At 45.7% G+C, this 16,485-nt stretch overlaps 1 protein-coding gene across 1 annotated transcript in view; it reads left to right on the top strand.

The window, feature by feature from the left end:
* Nucleotides 1-11,379, top strand: part of CIMAP2 (ciliary microtubule associated protein 2) — a 114,377-nt gene extending 102,998 nt beyond the window's left edge. The window contains exon 10 of the mRNA XM_085602536.1: nt 10,966-11,379. Coding sequence (XP_085458662.1) covers nt 10,966-11,113 — 148 coding nt within the window. The 3' untranslated portion in view covers nt 11,114-11,379. The remainder of the gene's footprint in view (nt 1-10,965) is intronic.
* The last annotated feature ends 5,106 nt before the right edge of the window (nt 11,380-16,485 follow it).

Here is a 16,485-nt window from a genome sequence, read left to right as displayed (position 1 = left end):
CTGGAGCGATTAAGAATGACTGATAGCAATAAAATTACTGGTAGGTAATTGAAACATTCAGGGGCATTTTTATTAAAGAATTGCATCGCCATTGCGCCACATAACAGGGCGCAAGAGCAACGCAACTCTTAAGTAAGATTTATCAAGTCACGCAAGGCCACCTTGCGTGGCCATGAGTGGCTTGATATGGCCATGAGTGGCTTGATAAATCTTGAGTAACGTAACACATTACTCTGCCCCAGGGAGGCGTTCCATGGCTCGGAGCATGGGTGTTCCCACTATCCACCCATGGATTTTGGCGCATTCCCATATTTGCCATTACCGGTATACCTGGGAGTGCATCAAAATGCTACACATCCCCAGGGGAGGCGTAACGAGGAGAAATATCTTTATTTATCCTTGTTATTTCCTCTTTCTATGTGTGCTGCAGAAGAGGAGCATGCCTCAGGGGACTATTTTTGTGCACGAAAGTGTCCCTTCCTGCACAAAAATAATTTTGTTTACAATGCAGGTACCCTTGCACAATGGTGCCTGCATTCGCGCTAGGCAGCACATTGTGCGCCAGTGCAGGAAAAGGACAGGAATGCGCCATATTATGTTAAATACAGTGCATTCTTGCCCTTTTTCCAGTCACACAGCAAGGTGGCTTGCTGCGCTGCATGACGTTTTGATAAATATGCCCCTCAGAGATCATCTCACTCATCCCCAAATCATGGTGAGAAGATCAGAACACGGGGGCTCTTAACAAATGAAATGGCTTTGCTTTTCCCCAGTGCCTGCAGCTCTGTGTCAGTTGCAGTGACGGCCCGTGTAGGGCGTTTTACCGGGGCGGTGACGTGGAGCAGAGGAGGGGCAGGGTGGGGGGTTGCAAAATGCGGCATACGGCCGAGTTCAGGTAAGTTACGTAAAAAATTTATAAAACGAATTTCGTTGCGCACGCTGCATCGCATTTGGCGACACCCTAGACACCAAATGGGTTAGCCAAATGTGAATGACATTGGCAATGACATTGGCAACAAAGCTCCCCCACTGAAGATCGCTGACCCACTACTATATATTTCAAAGGCTGTTCCAACATGCGATAGACACTCAAAGTGAGCAATGACTGAAGAAGGGTGATCCAAAGCCCTGCTATCTATCTATCTATCTATCTATCTATCTATCTATCTATCTATCTATCTATCTATCTATCTATCTATCTATCTATCTATCTATCTATCTATCTATCTATCTATCTATCTATCTATCTATCTATCTATCTATCTATCTATCTATCTATCTGTCTGTCTGTCTGTCTGTCTGTCTGTCTGTCTGTCTGTCTGTCTGTCTGTCTGTCTGTCTGTCTGTCTGTCTGTCTGTCTGTCTATCTATCTATCTATCTATCTATCTATCTATCTATCTATCTATCTATCTATCTATCATTAATTTAAGTATTATTCTTTTTTGAGATTACATAAGGATGGCAGACAGTTATAGCTGTCAAGCCAGTCCTGAACTATTGATTTAAGTATGTTTTTCATAAGGGGTGAGAATGCAGGGCATAAACACCCTTGCAGAAATGTGGGACAAAAAAGACAAATTTATTATGAAAGAGGTGAGACAGCAAGAACACGGCTGAAAGAGAGTGTGGCGTGTGTAGTAAAGATAGAGATTGAAAGGGCCTGACAAGATGTGTCTGTGAGTCCTTGGTCAAATTCTTTTTCCATGTAGCAATAACACATGCATCCATAAAGGGCTGCTGAAGAAAATAAAACAAACGAGGCACCAGCTTTGGATAACATATCATCTTGTGTCACAATACATATTGTGAGAGTGTGGGAGATAAAAGGAAGTACCATGGAATACTGATTTGTTGAGGTATCTTAAGCCCACAATTTAACAGTAGCAACTCCATATCTAATTTGCTAATTAAGGTGTCCACATTTACATCCTTATAAAATATGAATTTCATGCGAGCGAGATATGGGTTCCGTTCAAATTTCCACGAGCTAAATAGGACTCTGAGTTTGTGGCATTTGACAAAGTGTTGTAGAAGGATGATAAATACCCCCCCAAATTTAAAATTCCAAGAGACATCAACAACAGTTTGTCTTTTGTCACATATTTCCCTGCAGAAGTCACAGTTGTCATTGAAAAGCACTGGAATGCTCTTCTTGTAATAACTACCACTATCCCAAGGCCTACAGTAGATAGGAACATTAAGAATAAGGGGCCTGATTCACAGAACTAACTTAAGACAAAATCCTAAACTTACTACCATTTTGGTATTCACAGAAGGCACTTACTCATTTTGGTATTCACAGAAGGCACTTACTCATTTCAGTATTCACAGAAATTAGGAGTCCTAACTTTAGGACTCCTAAATGCCTTCTGTAAATACCTAAAGTCTTAAAGTTAGGATTTTTCTCAGTTTAGGAGTAGTAAAGTTAGGACTCCTAACTTTAGGACTCCTAAACTGCGAAAAATCCTAACTTTAAGACTTTCGGTATTCACAGAAGACATTTAGGAGTCCTAAAGTTAGGAGTCCTAACTTTACTACTCCTAAACTGAGAAAAATCCTAACTTTAAGACTTTCGGTATTCACAGAAGGCATTTAGGAGTCCTAAAGTTAGGAGTCCTAACTTTACTACACCTAAAATGAGAAAAATCCTAACTTTAAGACTTTTGGTATTCACAGAAGGCATTTAGGAGTCCTAAACTTAGAACTCCTAACTTCTGTGACTACCGAAATCAGTAAGTGCCTTCTGTGAATACCAAAATGAGTAAGTGCCTTCTGTAAATACCAAAAGGGTAGTAAGTTTAGGATTTTGTCTTAAGTTAGTTCTGTGAATCGGGCCCACTATGCTTCTCTTCATTCTATTCATGGTACTTTATGTATTGACCAACATTTCCAGAACTGAATGTTATCTAATAATTGGTATAAAAAAATGATGTGCTCCAATGAATGGATGGATTGATGAGAAGCATTGGTTGGGTTACTTACATATAGTCGTTGTTTACTCTTTGAACAATCTTCCTTATCCAATTCCTTAAATCTTTAGGTTATCCGAGACCCACCTCCCTAATAAACACCTCTTTAAATTTCATAAAATTGAAGGCCTGTCCTCTAGTACCAATTTCCTCCCCAAAACCCTAAACGGAGGGTTCTACTAAAGGGCTCAATGTTCCCCCCACTCCTGTATACAGCAAGTAATCAACACCAGAAGTGTTTGGGAAAATGTGTGGACCCTGAATCCAAGGAACCCGCAGGTGCAAATGTGAGGTCAGAGGTGAGTTTTATCGAAGGCACCTCATCCACAGCGACATCCAACTGACCCTTGGCGCTTTTTCGCTAGTTCCATCATTCTAAAATGAGTCCCCGAGCAAGAAAGTTCCAAGATACTAGCTTGCAGTGGCGTAGCTGGGGGGGGGGGGAGGGCGGTCCGCCCTAGGTGCAGAGGCGTAGCTAGAGCTTGTGGCGCCCGGGGCTATCCCTCAGATTGACGCCCCTGGGGGGAGGGGTGCTGGGGAAAATGGATGGCGAGCACTTGAAAGAGGTCCGAGAGACGTGTAGTATCGCTGCTAATAGTTACCTCGATCATGCAAGTTACATGCACATACATGACACGGTCAAAGGCTGCACAGTTGAATACACCGGTGACAGGCAGTACAAAGGAGACCACACACACTGCATGATCTATCTAGGGACTCAGAAAAACTGCATGTGACATCCATCAGAGAGCTGTGTGAACAATTACAACACGAAAGGAGTGCATACCACATATCAGCCCTACAAGAAGTTAAAATTTTTGAAATCCTGTTTTATGCTGTGAAAATTGAGAAATCTCAATTTTATGCTGTCTGAAAAATTTCTCAGGGTAAGTTTCTCTTTGCCTTCCTTACGAGTTTGCATTAAATTCTGCTATGTGCGGTAACTCCGGTAACCACACTTATTGGGCTTATGAGTTTTGGAATGAAAACCATGTTCCCTTGATAAATGCTTTCAGGTCAAACCTACTGATATCTATCAGGGGAAAACCGGAAGATGGCATTTAGGTGCAGTAAGCAGCAAGATCCTGAAGTTAGTCCTCATTACTGGGGGAATAACCACTCGTAATGAAGGGTATAGCAACAACAAAACAACAACAGCAAAAAAACTATTCAAAATCCTTCCCTTCTATCCCTCCACTATCCTTTTTCAATCCAAATAACAGACTAACATGTCCACTACTCAAAAAATTTCCTATTTCACTATACTAATTCACCACTAATCCTTTATGGGTTCCAGAGTAGCATGCTACTCGCCGATAAAGCACATTAACACCTCAACGGGCTAGCAAGCGCTATATAAATGCAAACCTTTTTACCTCTTCTACCCCTTCGGTATCCTTCTTAATCCAAATAATTGACTAACATATCGACCACTCAAATTATTAAAAATTACTTGCATATTTCATTATACTAATTCACCACTAACACTGTATGGGTTCCACAGTATAGTGCTACTCGCCGAAAAACACTTCAACCCCCCCATCAGAGGTAGCAAGTTCTATATAAATGCAAACCTTTTTTCCCTTCTCCATACCTCCACCATCCTTCTCAATCCACATAATCTGACTAACATATTCACCCCTCACCTTACTTTCATATTTTCACTATATTAATTCACCACTATTCCTTTCTGGGTTCCGAAGTAACATGCCACTCGCCAAAAAAGCGCTTTAACACCCCATCAAGGGTAGCAAGCGCTATATAAATGCAAACTTTTTTCCTTCTTCTATCCCTCCACTATCCTTCTCAATCCTTCTCAATCCAAATAACTGACTAACATATACACCACTCAAATTACTTTCAGATTTTCACTATACTAATTCACCACTAATCATTTATGGGTTCCGGAGTAGCGTTCCACTCACTGAAAAAGCGCTTCGATGCCTCGTTATGGATAGTGAGTACTATACAAATGAAATTACAATACAATACAAAAAATAATTGCAAAAGTACCATCAACACCCTCAAGCAACCAGGCAAGGTGAAACCATGCAACCAAATTTAAACCCATTCTTCCAAACTCCCGACCTCCACAAAGAAGGTAGGTCCATATCAGTGTGTCAAAGGCAATATTGAAGCTACATGAAATCAACCACATCTGGCCCACCTTCTGGGTTAAACAAGACTTTAGGTTAAAGTTGTTAGATATATGAGGTCCTGCACCTCAGCCTCCTCTAAGATATGTTGCAGCTTTGTTCCAAACCACAGAGAGCAAATACTGATAATGCAAGAAAACAGAAGCCAAGGGGTTCACAGGAGGAGCCCGAAAAAATTGAAAGGATATCGGCAAATAAAAGCAAAAATCCTCATGTGTGCATGGGAAGCAGTTAGAAACACACGGGAAAATGACTTAAACCCCATTATTATTCACAGAACAATATGGACCTCACAGACCTCCCCAGTGCCCAGTTGGCAATGTCCTTCTGTGCTGTAGTGTGACATTGTATCTCAGGTTGAGGCAGGCTGAACTAAGGTAAGAAGCCATGGCAGGAGTAGAGTTTTGGCTTCTCGTGGGGGCCCAATTCGGTTAAAACTGAGTAAAGACCAATGCCCCTATGCCCAGACCTAGCCTAGACCTTTTTTCCCTTGAATTGTTCTTCTTCAAATCACTGCAGAGATGCAGGCTTCAAAACTGGTGACGGATCATACTACTTGCTAGTGGTACAGTTCAGTTTAAGAGCCACAAAGCATTATGGGAAAGGAGGGACGCAGTACTTCATATCTTCAAGTGACCCTTTGATATCAGGGACACCTTCATCAAGTCCTGCTTTTGTGACCAACAGCACTTTGCTTTCTGGTGTTCTAGGATCCACAGAAGCAAAGTGGTCTTGGCTAAAAAGCCAAGATTGGATGAAGGCGTCACTTATGACAATGGGTGGTTAACACGCTTACTACTTTCATAGGATTAGCAGGATAGGGTGTCATTTTACAGATTCTTCCACCGATAGCAGGCACCTGATCACATAAAAATTCCCGCAACGGAAGCACCGTTTCTGCTCCACTGCACCACTTCCCCACAGACTTAATTAAGATCATTGAGAATTCATGATGTGACTGTGCACCCAGACCAACGGGTACCCCCCCTCCCCCCCAAGCTCTCTTCAAACAGAATACATCTGCATGGGCAAGTTCTCTGGCTGTGATTTGTAACTTTTTTTAATCTTGAAATGCGCCATTGGCTTTTCTAACTGGGATATTTCTGTTAGCCGGAAATGCAATGTTGTTCTTACACCGCTTTTTAAATTTTGTAAATATGTTAGATGCACGCTTTTTACATATTTATGCTTTTAAATAACTAATAAACGTTTGCTAGTCACTTGAACTGTTCATAGACATGACTGGATAACAAGGATGCGCTGTCCTGGGGCTCTGGAAAAAAACACACAGAGACCCACACACACACCACACACACCACACAGACACCCACACGCAGACACACACCACACACACACACACCACACACATAGGCACACACCCCACACAGACACGCACAAAACACACACTGACACACACACACACACAAACACACACACAAACACACACCACACACAGACACACACACACAGAGGATGTAAGCCCTATTATGCAGGGTTTGTAATAACTTTGCACTGAACTAATGTTATATATGAGTAAGACATCTTAGAAAGATGATTCCGCGTTTCCTGCTGCAATCATGTGAAGGGAGGAGCCAGCACAATGCTACACCATCCATGTATCGGAGATGTGGGACACCCCGCTCCCCACAGACATGAATTGACGGGGCTGCTGTATTTTGTTTCTGTTTGTTAATCACTGGGGGCCAGAGTCCATAGGCCGCTTCCTTTCCACATGTTGGGGTAGGGGGCGGGGTGAGGGGAGTTGACAGACCGACGACAATGAGGGAAAACAACATTAAAAAAGGAAACAACTTACTTTGGGCTCCCCACATCGCTGAGTGGCACACACAATGGCGGGAGTAGAAAAGACATGCAGTGGGGGAGCGGGAATCTGCCCAGCCGGTTAATTTGCTGGCTCTCGCCTTGTCTTCTGGTATAAAAGGGAACTCCCTGGCTCTGCCCCCAAAAGGGCTGCGGAGGGCTATTCCGGGCCGCCGGCGCCAGGCCTGACCTTGCTGCCCTGGGCAGCCTGGGTCTCACAGGTCGCGAGCAGGAGGCCTTCCTCACTGTGCCCTCTAACGGGCCACCAGTGCTGCGCGGCCGCCGCCCACAAAATAGTGTTAATGTGCTTTTTCGGCGAGTAGCATGCTACTCCAGAACCCATAAAGGATTAGTGGTGAATTAGTATAGTGAAATAGGAAATTTTTTGAGTAGTGGACATGTTAGTCTGTTATTTGAATTGAAAAAGGATAGTGGAGGGATAGAAGGGAAGGACTTTGAATAGTTTTTGTTGTTGTTGTTGTTTTGTTGTTGCTATACCCTTCATTACGAGTGGTTATTCCCCCAGTAATGAGGACTAACTTCCAGATCTTGCTGCTTGCTGCACCTAAATGCCATCTTCCAGGTTTCCCCTGATAGATACCAGTAGGTTTGACCTGAAAGCATTTATCAAGGGAACATGGTTTTCATTCCAAAACTCATAAGCCCAATAAGTGTGGTTACCGGAGTTACCGCACATAGCAGAATTTAATGCAAACTCGTAAGGAAGGCAAAGAGAAACTTACCCTGAGAAATTTTTCAGACAGCATAAAATTGAGATTTCTCAATTTTCACAGCATAAAACAGGATTTCAAAATTTTTAACTTCTTGTAGGGCTGATATGTGGTATGCACTCCTTTCGTGTTGTAATTGTTCACACAGCTCTCTGATGGATGTCACATGCAGTTTTTCTGAGTCCCTAGATAGATCATGCAGTGTGTGTGGTCTCCTTTGTACTGCCTGTCACCGGTGTATTCAACTGTGCAGCCTTGGACCGTGTCATGTATGTGCATGTAACTTGCATGATCGAGGTAACTATTAGCAGCGATACTACGTGTCTCGCCCTCCTTTTTCCCCAGCACCCCTATCCCCAGGGGCGGCAATCTGAGGGATAGCCCTGGGTGTCACAAGCTCTAGCTACGCCTCTGCCTGCTTGTCAGCAAATGGCAACAGAAAGTGAGGCTTTAAAGACACATAATGAAGAAGATGGCCCCAGAGTAATGAAGATCACTGATAAGTAATCAAACAATTACCGGCTGAGGCCACTCCTAATTCCTCTTTGTTACATCCTGAAGATTTATTTAACCACAAACCTATGCCCAAACACCTGGCAATGAAAACACCACGTGGGACATGCAAATAAGTATTAAATGATCATTAGTTTCACATAAACAAATCAAACATGAGAAGCCAAATATATCACTTTCTCCATTCACCCACATGAAATTTGCAGTAGAGGATGAAAGAGGACCACATCAGCCATGTTTCTGCCGCAGGCACAGAAATGGACACTTCCATTTCTCAGCTCCCCCGGACGTATGAGTGGAGAAACATTCCAACCAACCCCTGACAATGCACTCTCTGAAAGTTGCTGAGGAATGCGAGATTCAGCCCCCCTCTTCTATGGGCTTCCTAAACCAGTAAAGGAGATATCTGGTGAGAAAGACATGAAAAACCAGAAGTGGGAGGAACTTCGAGCCCTATTGTTGTACTCTCTCCAAAGGCTTGAGGATAGCAATTGAGCACTAAGATGCTGGGCTTCAACTTTATCATTATTAAAAAGGACCATGGATCTCCTCTGATGTAAGGAAGGGAACGGCATGGTGTTCCAGGTCTTCGCTGTGAGGTTGGAGAAGGATCTTGCTCCGCCTGTGGTCTTGCGGATACGTGGGATGGTTGCCAGGGCCAGAGCCAGTCGGGCAGAGCAGAGGTCTGGTGGGTACGTGGAATATGAGGTGTGGTTGAGGTACGCAGGTTCAGCATTGTGTTGGGCTTTGTAGGCATGTGTGAGGAGATTGAAGGTGATTCTTTTGTTGACTGGGAGCCAGTGGAGGTCTCTGAGGTGGCTTATGATTTGGCTGCCATGGAGGATGTTGAGTGAGTCTGGCGGAGGCGTTCTTGATGAGTTTCTGGGTGATGCCGGCATAGAGTTCATTGCCGTAGTCGATTCTGTTGCTGGCGAGTGCATGGGTGAGCGTCTTTCTGGACTCGGTGGGGATCCATTTGAAGATCTTTCGAAGCAGATGTAGAGTGTGGAAGCAGGATGATGAGATCGCGTTTATCTGGCAGTTCATGGTGAGCGAGGAGTACAGGATGATGTCGAGGTTCCGCACATGGTCTGCGAGTGTGAGGGAGGTCCCAAGTGCCACGGGCCAACAGGACTTGTCCCAGGTTGAATGGATGGAGCCCATGAAGAGGACTTTGGTCTACTCTAAGTTGAGCTTGAGGCCGCTGTTCTTCATCCAGGCAGCGACAGTCCGTATCCTGTCGTGAAAGTTGTTCTTGGCGACTGTGGGTTTGTTGGTGAGGGAGAGAATCAGCCGGGTGTAGTCGGCGTAGGAGACTATGTTGAGCCCGTGGTTAAGAGTGCATGTTTTACAGCTGTCTCTTCTTGCATGCTTCTCCCCAACCACGTTCGGCATGACTTGTGTAAGGTGTTCACTCTCTCTGCCCATGTGCTTCTCTTCCATCACCCACACTTGTGTTGCTTTATAGTCCTAGTGCTTCTGCCCCCCACGCTTCATAATCGACACTGCTCTCCTTCACTCGTTTTCTCTCACTTGTTGCTTCTTCCCACCTGCCATGTTGCTTTACCACCTTGTTGCTTTACCCCGCCCACTCCTGCCAGCTTTTCATCCATTATATGTATTTTTTTAAAAAGCTCTATTTTAAAACGGTAGTTCATGTTCCTTATTTTTAATTTACTGATCTTTCTCAGATTGGTAAATAAAACAAAAACAAAAGGGTGCCCTTGTAAGTCAACCAATCAGTGGCTTGTAGAGCATGACTACGCACCCGTGAGGGTTTCAAGGCGCTGAGGGGGATTGGGCTGCTGGGCCATCAAAAGCACTATGGATCAGTTGAAGAGCCAGGTCTTGAGGTCCTTCCTGAATTGAGGTAGTAACGGTGATTGCCTGAGCCAGGTAGTAATGCAAATTCTTGACTAAACAAAAATCTAGGGTTTATTATAATTAACTTAATGCTCAAAATACATCCTCACTCTGACTGGAAGGCTGATCATTTAAGTGATAATTAATTGAAAAAACCATGTTCAGTGTTTGTATACTTTAGTGTGTCAATCTGAGTGGGTCAGGTATGCCCAGATGTGAGTCCCGTGCACACTGTGTCACTGGATCTAAGCTAATTATGGCTGATTAGCCCCAACAAGCGTGAAAATGGTCCTGGGTAGCTTGTGTTCTGGCTCAGGTTGGACCTGGCCTGGCAGTTTGGGCTGCACGGTTCCTATTGGAGCAGGGGCAAAACTGATTTGCATATGGTTGAGTCCAAACACAGGTGGTGTGGTGTGCAAAATAACGATAGGCTATGAGCAATTACCAGTGGCTGAGATTGATTCAAGCATTCCATCAATGACTTGTATCTATACTTTAGTTCCTCATCCATTGGTCTGTTTCTTTGTCAATCATACTTTATTTCCACTCGCTACAGCATACAGCACGAGGGAATAGGTAAGACCACTTCAGCCATTGCCTAATTCCATTGTGAGTGAGAGCATTCTGCTCTTTCATAAGGAGATCATCCCAACACAATGTAATGCTCTTAAGTGACAGGGATGTCTATAGAAGTTTGTAACGTCTAAAGAAAAATAAGTTTTACTTTTAGCCAATGTTTCCTTTTTATTATATTGTCGAGGCCCCAGCGGCAGCCTCAGCAACAAAGCTGTATGAAAACCTTGACAGAACAAAACAAGCATTGAAAAAGCTAGAGAGTTGGTTTTCAATGAAGAATCACATTACTTGCAATTTGTACTTCTTAAACTAATTCATTTTTTTTTCCTTTAAAGAGAGCGTACCAAAGCAACCAACATTTCAAGAAGAAAGAAGGGATCTCCAGAAGCAATTTCTGCGTCACCTTTACCACCACCACCGGCCATTCAACCTACTCCTGCAGCACTCACAACCAGCCCTTCAATAGAATTTTCGGCGAACTAAGGGCGCTACTGTGTAATGTTCAAGGTCAAATATAGAACAATTCCTCAGATAGTTTATGTTTCATTCTCATTTCCTCCATTTTCTGGACACATTTTTATGGTCGTTTGGACTGTTGATCATGTTTCACGGCAGAGAAATGTTAATCACCGTCTGAAAGACTCTGCCTGGACACACAACTTGAAGGAACATTCTCTGGTTCAATCAGAATGATAGAAACGTTTGATACGTGCATGAACGCAGAAGCTGATTCCAATAAAATGGTTGGATTAAACACCAAGATGTCTGACAATTTTTGGTTGGCTTTGGCTATGGGGGATGGGCAATTGTACTTGCAAAACACTGTGGGGGATATTCTCAATAATGTGTGATGATTATCGCAAAATTAGCTTAACGCAACTTTGCACATCATAGTCTATCACGGGAAAATATCACCGTGTTAACGTTGTGTTCCCAACCCGGTGGCACCATGCGATAGTCTCACGATAACGCACCAAATGACCATGTAAAAATTAACGCGGCGCCGAAAAATTGCGAAACACGAATGTGAAAAAAGTTGCGAAGCCCCAAATCGCGATACAGAAATCAGTGATATTACAGGCCTGCAATTCCCACACGTTATGCGTGAAAAAGCACTGTAAGCAGAACAAAAAAAGAAAAAAAAAACTGCATAGCACCATGGATGCACCCAGACCGAGTGCAGAGGACAACGTGAACCCCACAAGCCCCACAGACGACCAGCAAGGAACCTTGGGGTCAGGGAAGGCCAAGGAGAAGAGCAAGAGGAAGACGCGGTTCAGTCCGCAGGAAAACAGGATCATCATTACGGAGGTGATAGAACACTACCAACAACTGTTCATCACCTCCAATGTGTCATTGGCAACAAAGACGCAAATATGGCAGACCATCTTGGACCATGTGAATGCAGTTGCAGCGTTGAGGAGGACAATGGAAGAGGTCAAGAGGCGCTGGAATGATGTGAAGGGCAAAACCAAGAAGAAACTCGATGCCAACATGAAAGCAGCAACGCAGATTGGAGGTTGGGTGCCAGCGGCACACCAGGAGCTAGATGATATGGAGAAAATGGTGGCCACAATCATCATTTGTGATACGGTGCCAGGAGTTGGGGATCCAGACACTGCTCAACATGACCTGACACAACATCAACAGGGTGAGTACCAACCAGGGACTGGGGGGGTCGGGGGGAGATGGGCACAATGGCACACATGCACAAGTGAGTAGAGCACACTGCACACCCACAATGACTCTGGATCATGTCCCTGATCCCCTTGGCATACTGCATCACACATACGAACAGCAAGTAGGACCCCGTCCACTATGGGCACAAAGGGGTCCCTCCCCACACAGCACCAATCTCACAACCAACCCATGCATACGTGTTAAAACCAGCAAAGCTGCGTGTCTGTGAGCCACACCGACAATGCAAGTGACACTGCATGACAAATAGCATGGCTGCAGTCCAATTATCATGACATGGTGCACGCCACAACACTGAGGTGGCTGAGTGTGGGACACATCCGTAAAGGAGCAGGTCACACTCTCTGACACATCCACGTGCACAAACAACCCCTGACGTCAACAACACATCTGCGGATAAACCATGCTCAAGAGTCCAAAATATGAACAAGAGACAAAATTACCCAAGTTTGCAAAATCTCAGCACTGTAGAAGCAAAGGCACACCGCCTCAAAGGGCACCAGGTATGCCTAGACGTAGGTCCCGGGCTCACTGTGCCACTGTGCCACTGGAATCAAGCTGAAGAGGGGTGAAACCCCGAAACCGGCCCTAGGATGCTTGTTTCTGGTCCAGGGAGGACCTGGCTTGGCAGTTCGGGCTGGACTGTTCTCATGAGGCACAGGGTCAAGACTGATTTCCATATGGCCAGGTCTAAACCGGTGTGGCATGGTGAGCAAAAGAATGATGGATTCAACCCAGATCTCTTGACTGGGGTGAATGTTTTGATTTGTTCTGCATTCCGTCCATCAATTGTGTGTCTTTTGATTTCTCGCCCTAAGTGCGCCAGGTATGCCTAGACGTAGGTCTTGGGCTCTCTGTGCCACTGGAATCAAGCTATCCTGGCTGAAGACGGATGAAACCCCGAAACCGGTCCTAGGATGCTTGTTTCCGGTCCAGGGAGGACCTGGCTTGGCAGTTCGGGCTGGACTGTTCTCATGAGGCACAGGGTCAAGACTGATTTGCATATGGCAAGGTCTAAACTGGGGTGGCATGGTGAGGAAAAGAATGATTGATTCAACCCAGATCTCTTGACTGGGGGTGAATGTTTTGATTTGTTCTGCATTCCGTCCATCAATTGTGTGTCTTTTGCTCAAAGGGATAAGGGGCAGCAAAATCACACCTGCAGGGGCGACTCTCCCACAATGCAGCACACACACATAGCAATAACAGCACATCAACATTGACGACAATGTGGTACAAAGTGCAACACTTTCACTACAGAACAGAGGACGCAAATGGTTCCGCTTGTGCGTAGAAACTGGCCAATCACATCTGGCATAGCAGGAAGCTATGAGATGAAAATGTACGTGTACAACCTCACATCCGTGATGTAGTTCAAATGTCCACTGTCCCGCATCAAATAGTCAGCTCCTCCCAAACAGTCACAATGTACATTGTCATGCAGTCTGTATGTAAACTTGATCATTGCGTCAACATACATGTCAACACAATGTTAAAATGCATCTCCCCTTCACATTGCAGAGGGACAATCAACACCTCCTGCAGAGCAGACCAGACATCTCATCAGTGATGATGAAGAGGACCTCCACACCTTCGACACCGACGCCCTACAACAGCTCAGGGCCATCTTAGGCAACCCACCTCCAGGAGCAGGGCAGCCCAGCTGCATCGATGAGACCCCATCCCCTGCACAGACCACACAGCAGGAAGTACCCACCACCACGCCTGGCTCCCAGCCCCTCACCGAAGCACACATCGCATTCCAAGGCCAGGTGTTAGACTGCCAAAAGGAGGTGGTTGAACAGGTGCGTGTGGAGTTTGACCTCATGGCAGCCGAACTAGATCACATACGTGGGTGTCTAATTCCCATCAGGGACCACTTACACTCCCCAACGGACACCCACACTGCGACAGAGACACACGCATTTGCACATTTCCAGTACTGAACCACGCCCAGAGCCCCGGGATAATCATTCACACCCCTACGCTGGACTTGCCTACGCCGGCCCAGTCCAATCCTCTTACGTATAAAGTGGGGGACGACAAAGCTACATGTCCAAGGTCTAACCCACTGCCTGAGGTGACATGGTTGCGTCCGCTGTACACAGCACAATGTAATGTGGTAGGACCCGGGGCCATCATGCATACGTAATGAGCACACAGACACACTCTGATACTTAGTTGAACTGGCTACGGGCCACTTTTTATTACCAGGGTCACCTGACCAGTGACGCCTTTGCTGGATGGGTGTGAGGTGAGTGTGATCCAGCCCTCAGGGAGTGGCTGGTGCTGGCAACAATTTGAACAGTGATCACCATTAAAGCAGAAACTGAAAACACCAACATAACACAAACAACTGCAAAGCATCATGGTGGTAGCCGGAACAAGTAGATAGGTCACCCAATATGCAATCAGAAGGGTCCGTGAGTTGCAGTGCACTGAGCTAGGGGCACCAGAGCTGAGCGTGCTCATGTGAAGAAATTGTCTAGGATTGTGTCCCTTTGGGATATTCCTGCTGCAACTGCAGTGGGGTGTGTTATACCTGCTTCATCTTCCTCATCATCGTCCCAGGTCTTCCCCACTGCCTGAGGTGACATTGTTTCGTGAGCTGTCCACAGAACAAAACTCAATCAGAAAGGGTCCATGAGTTGTGGTGCACTGAGTTAGTGCCACCTGAAGAGCTGAGCAGGGTATCAAGCTGATGATGGCATCCAAGACAGGTGTGAGGAACTTGGATAGGGCTGGCTGTGAGACTCCTCCGATTCTGGCAGTTGTTGGTTGGAAGGTCACAGAGGCCAACTGGTGCAGCACAGCCAGCAGCTTTGTCTGCGGAGGGATGTTGGTTGTCCGCTGTGTTCGTACCGTCAGCCTGTGGGCAATGTGGGTGAGGATGCAGATGATGGTTGTCCTTTTGAGCCTGTAGTAGGCAATGACATCCTCTGGTGGTAAGTCCTTGAGAATATGCCCCTGTGTGTATTAATTAAGGATTAATTAAGGACACAGTAGTGTCCAAAAATAGTCCAAGCAAACCATGGTATTGATTTCCCAAAAACAAGTGTGGGTGCACTCATCTAAGGAACTCAGGTATATATGTACCTGCACAATCTAGTCCCTAGATCACCACACTTTAAAGGAACAATCCAACATAATTGTTTTTTGGGTACATGGTATTCTGTGCTAAATTGGTAACTGGAAATATAAATTCTGTGGAGAAATATATAAAAATGCGCTTTGTTTTCAAATGTTTGTCTTTTTTTAGGAATAAATAAATGGAATCTCTGTTTTTTAAAAATATCTATTCTTTTGTTTCTTATTGTTTTTGAGATGTTGACACCTCTGTTGTTGGTGTAACCTCACCCACTGGGGAGGGCTAGAGGGAAACACACAAGATAACTGCCTTATTGGTGAGCTCACCCAGCTCACAGCGAAAACCTGTGGACATTGATCACTAATAGCCCACCTGATTGAAAGATCGTGGCAGACTGAGTGTGCTGTGGCTCCAGTCAACCTGCTGGTGTGAAGATTGTGCTTCTGGTGGGGGCATCCATACCATTATGTGTTGTGACGATCCTGCCTGGGATCTAGGGAAGTGGTGGCGATGAGTGGGACAAGTGGGAGGCGCTGGTGGGGCCTTGTTGTGCCTGGGGTACCCAGGACCGGTGGAGGTCTGCCGCAGAGCAACTATGGCAGCTGGCGAGCGGTCATCCTCTCAGTTGGAATGGTGGTCCCCTGTGTGATTTTGATGGTAGAGTTGCCCGTCAAAGCTGTTGCTGTGGAGTTTAGAACCGGGTGCTGAGGGACTAAGGCGCGGCTGAGTGCGTTGCCCAGCCTGTGATACCCGACTGGCGTGCTGGGTCCCGGGAGGCCAGGCTGGAGCCGGAGACTGGCAGCCAGTGATCCTCACTCCGAAAACATGAGGTGCTCTTACTGACTGCAGTGTACTCTAACAGCATTATCCAGCGCAGCACCTGCCATCATAGGCCCCAAAAGTGGAGAGCCCTTGGAAAGGCTGCTAGGTGGGAGCCCGGGCTTCTGAGGGAGCTGGGCGGTCATTGAGGCCTGAGGATACTGTCTACCTGGAGGTCAGCTCGGCCTGGTGCCCATGCATGGAGCTTGACACCGCTGGCTGCAGTGTCTGCATGACACCAAAGGTCTGC

Source organism: Triturus cristatus, chromosome 4_2 (assembly GCF_964204655.1).
Source record: "Triturus cristatus chromosome 4_2, aTriCri1.1, whole genome shotgun sequence".
Classification (NCBI taxonomy): domain Eukaryota; kingdom Metazoa; phylum Chordata; class Amphibia; order Caudata; family Salamandridae; genus Triturus; species Triturus cristatus.
The sequence above is the reverse complement of the archived record's forward strand: the minus strand, read 5'-3'. Positions and strand labels throughout refer to the sequence as shown.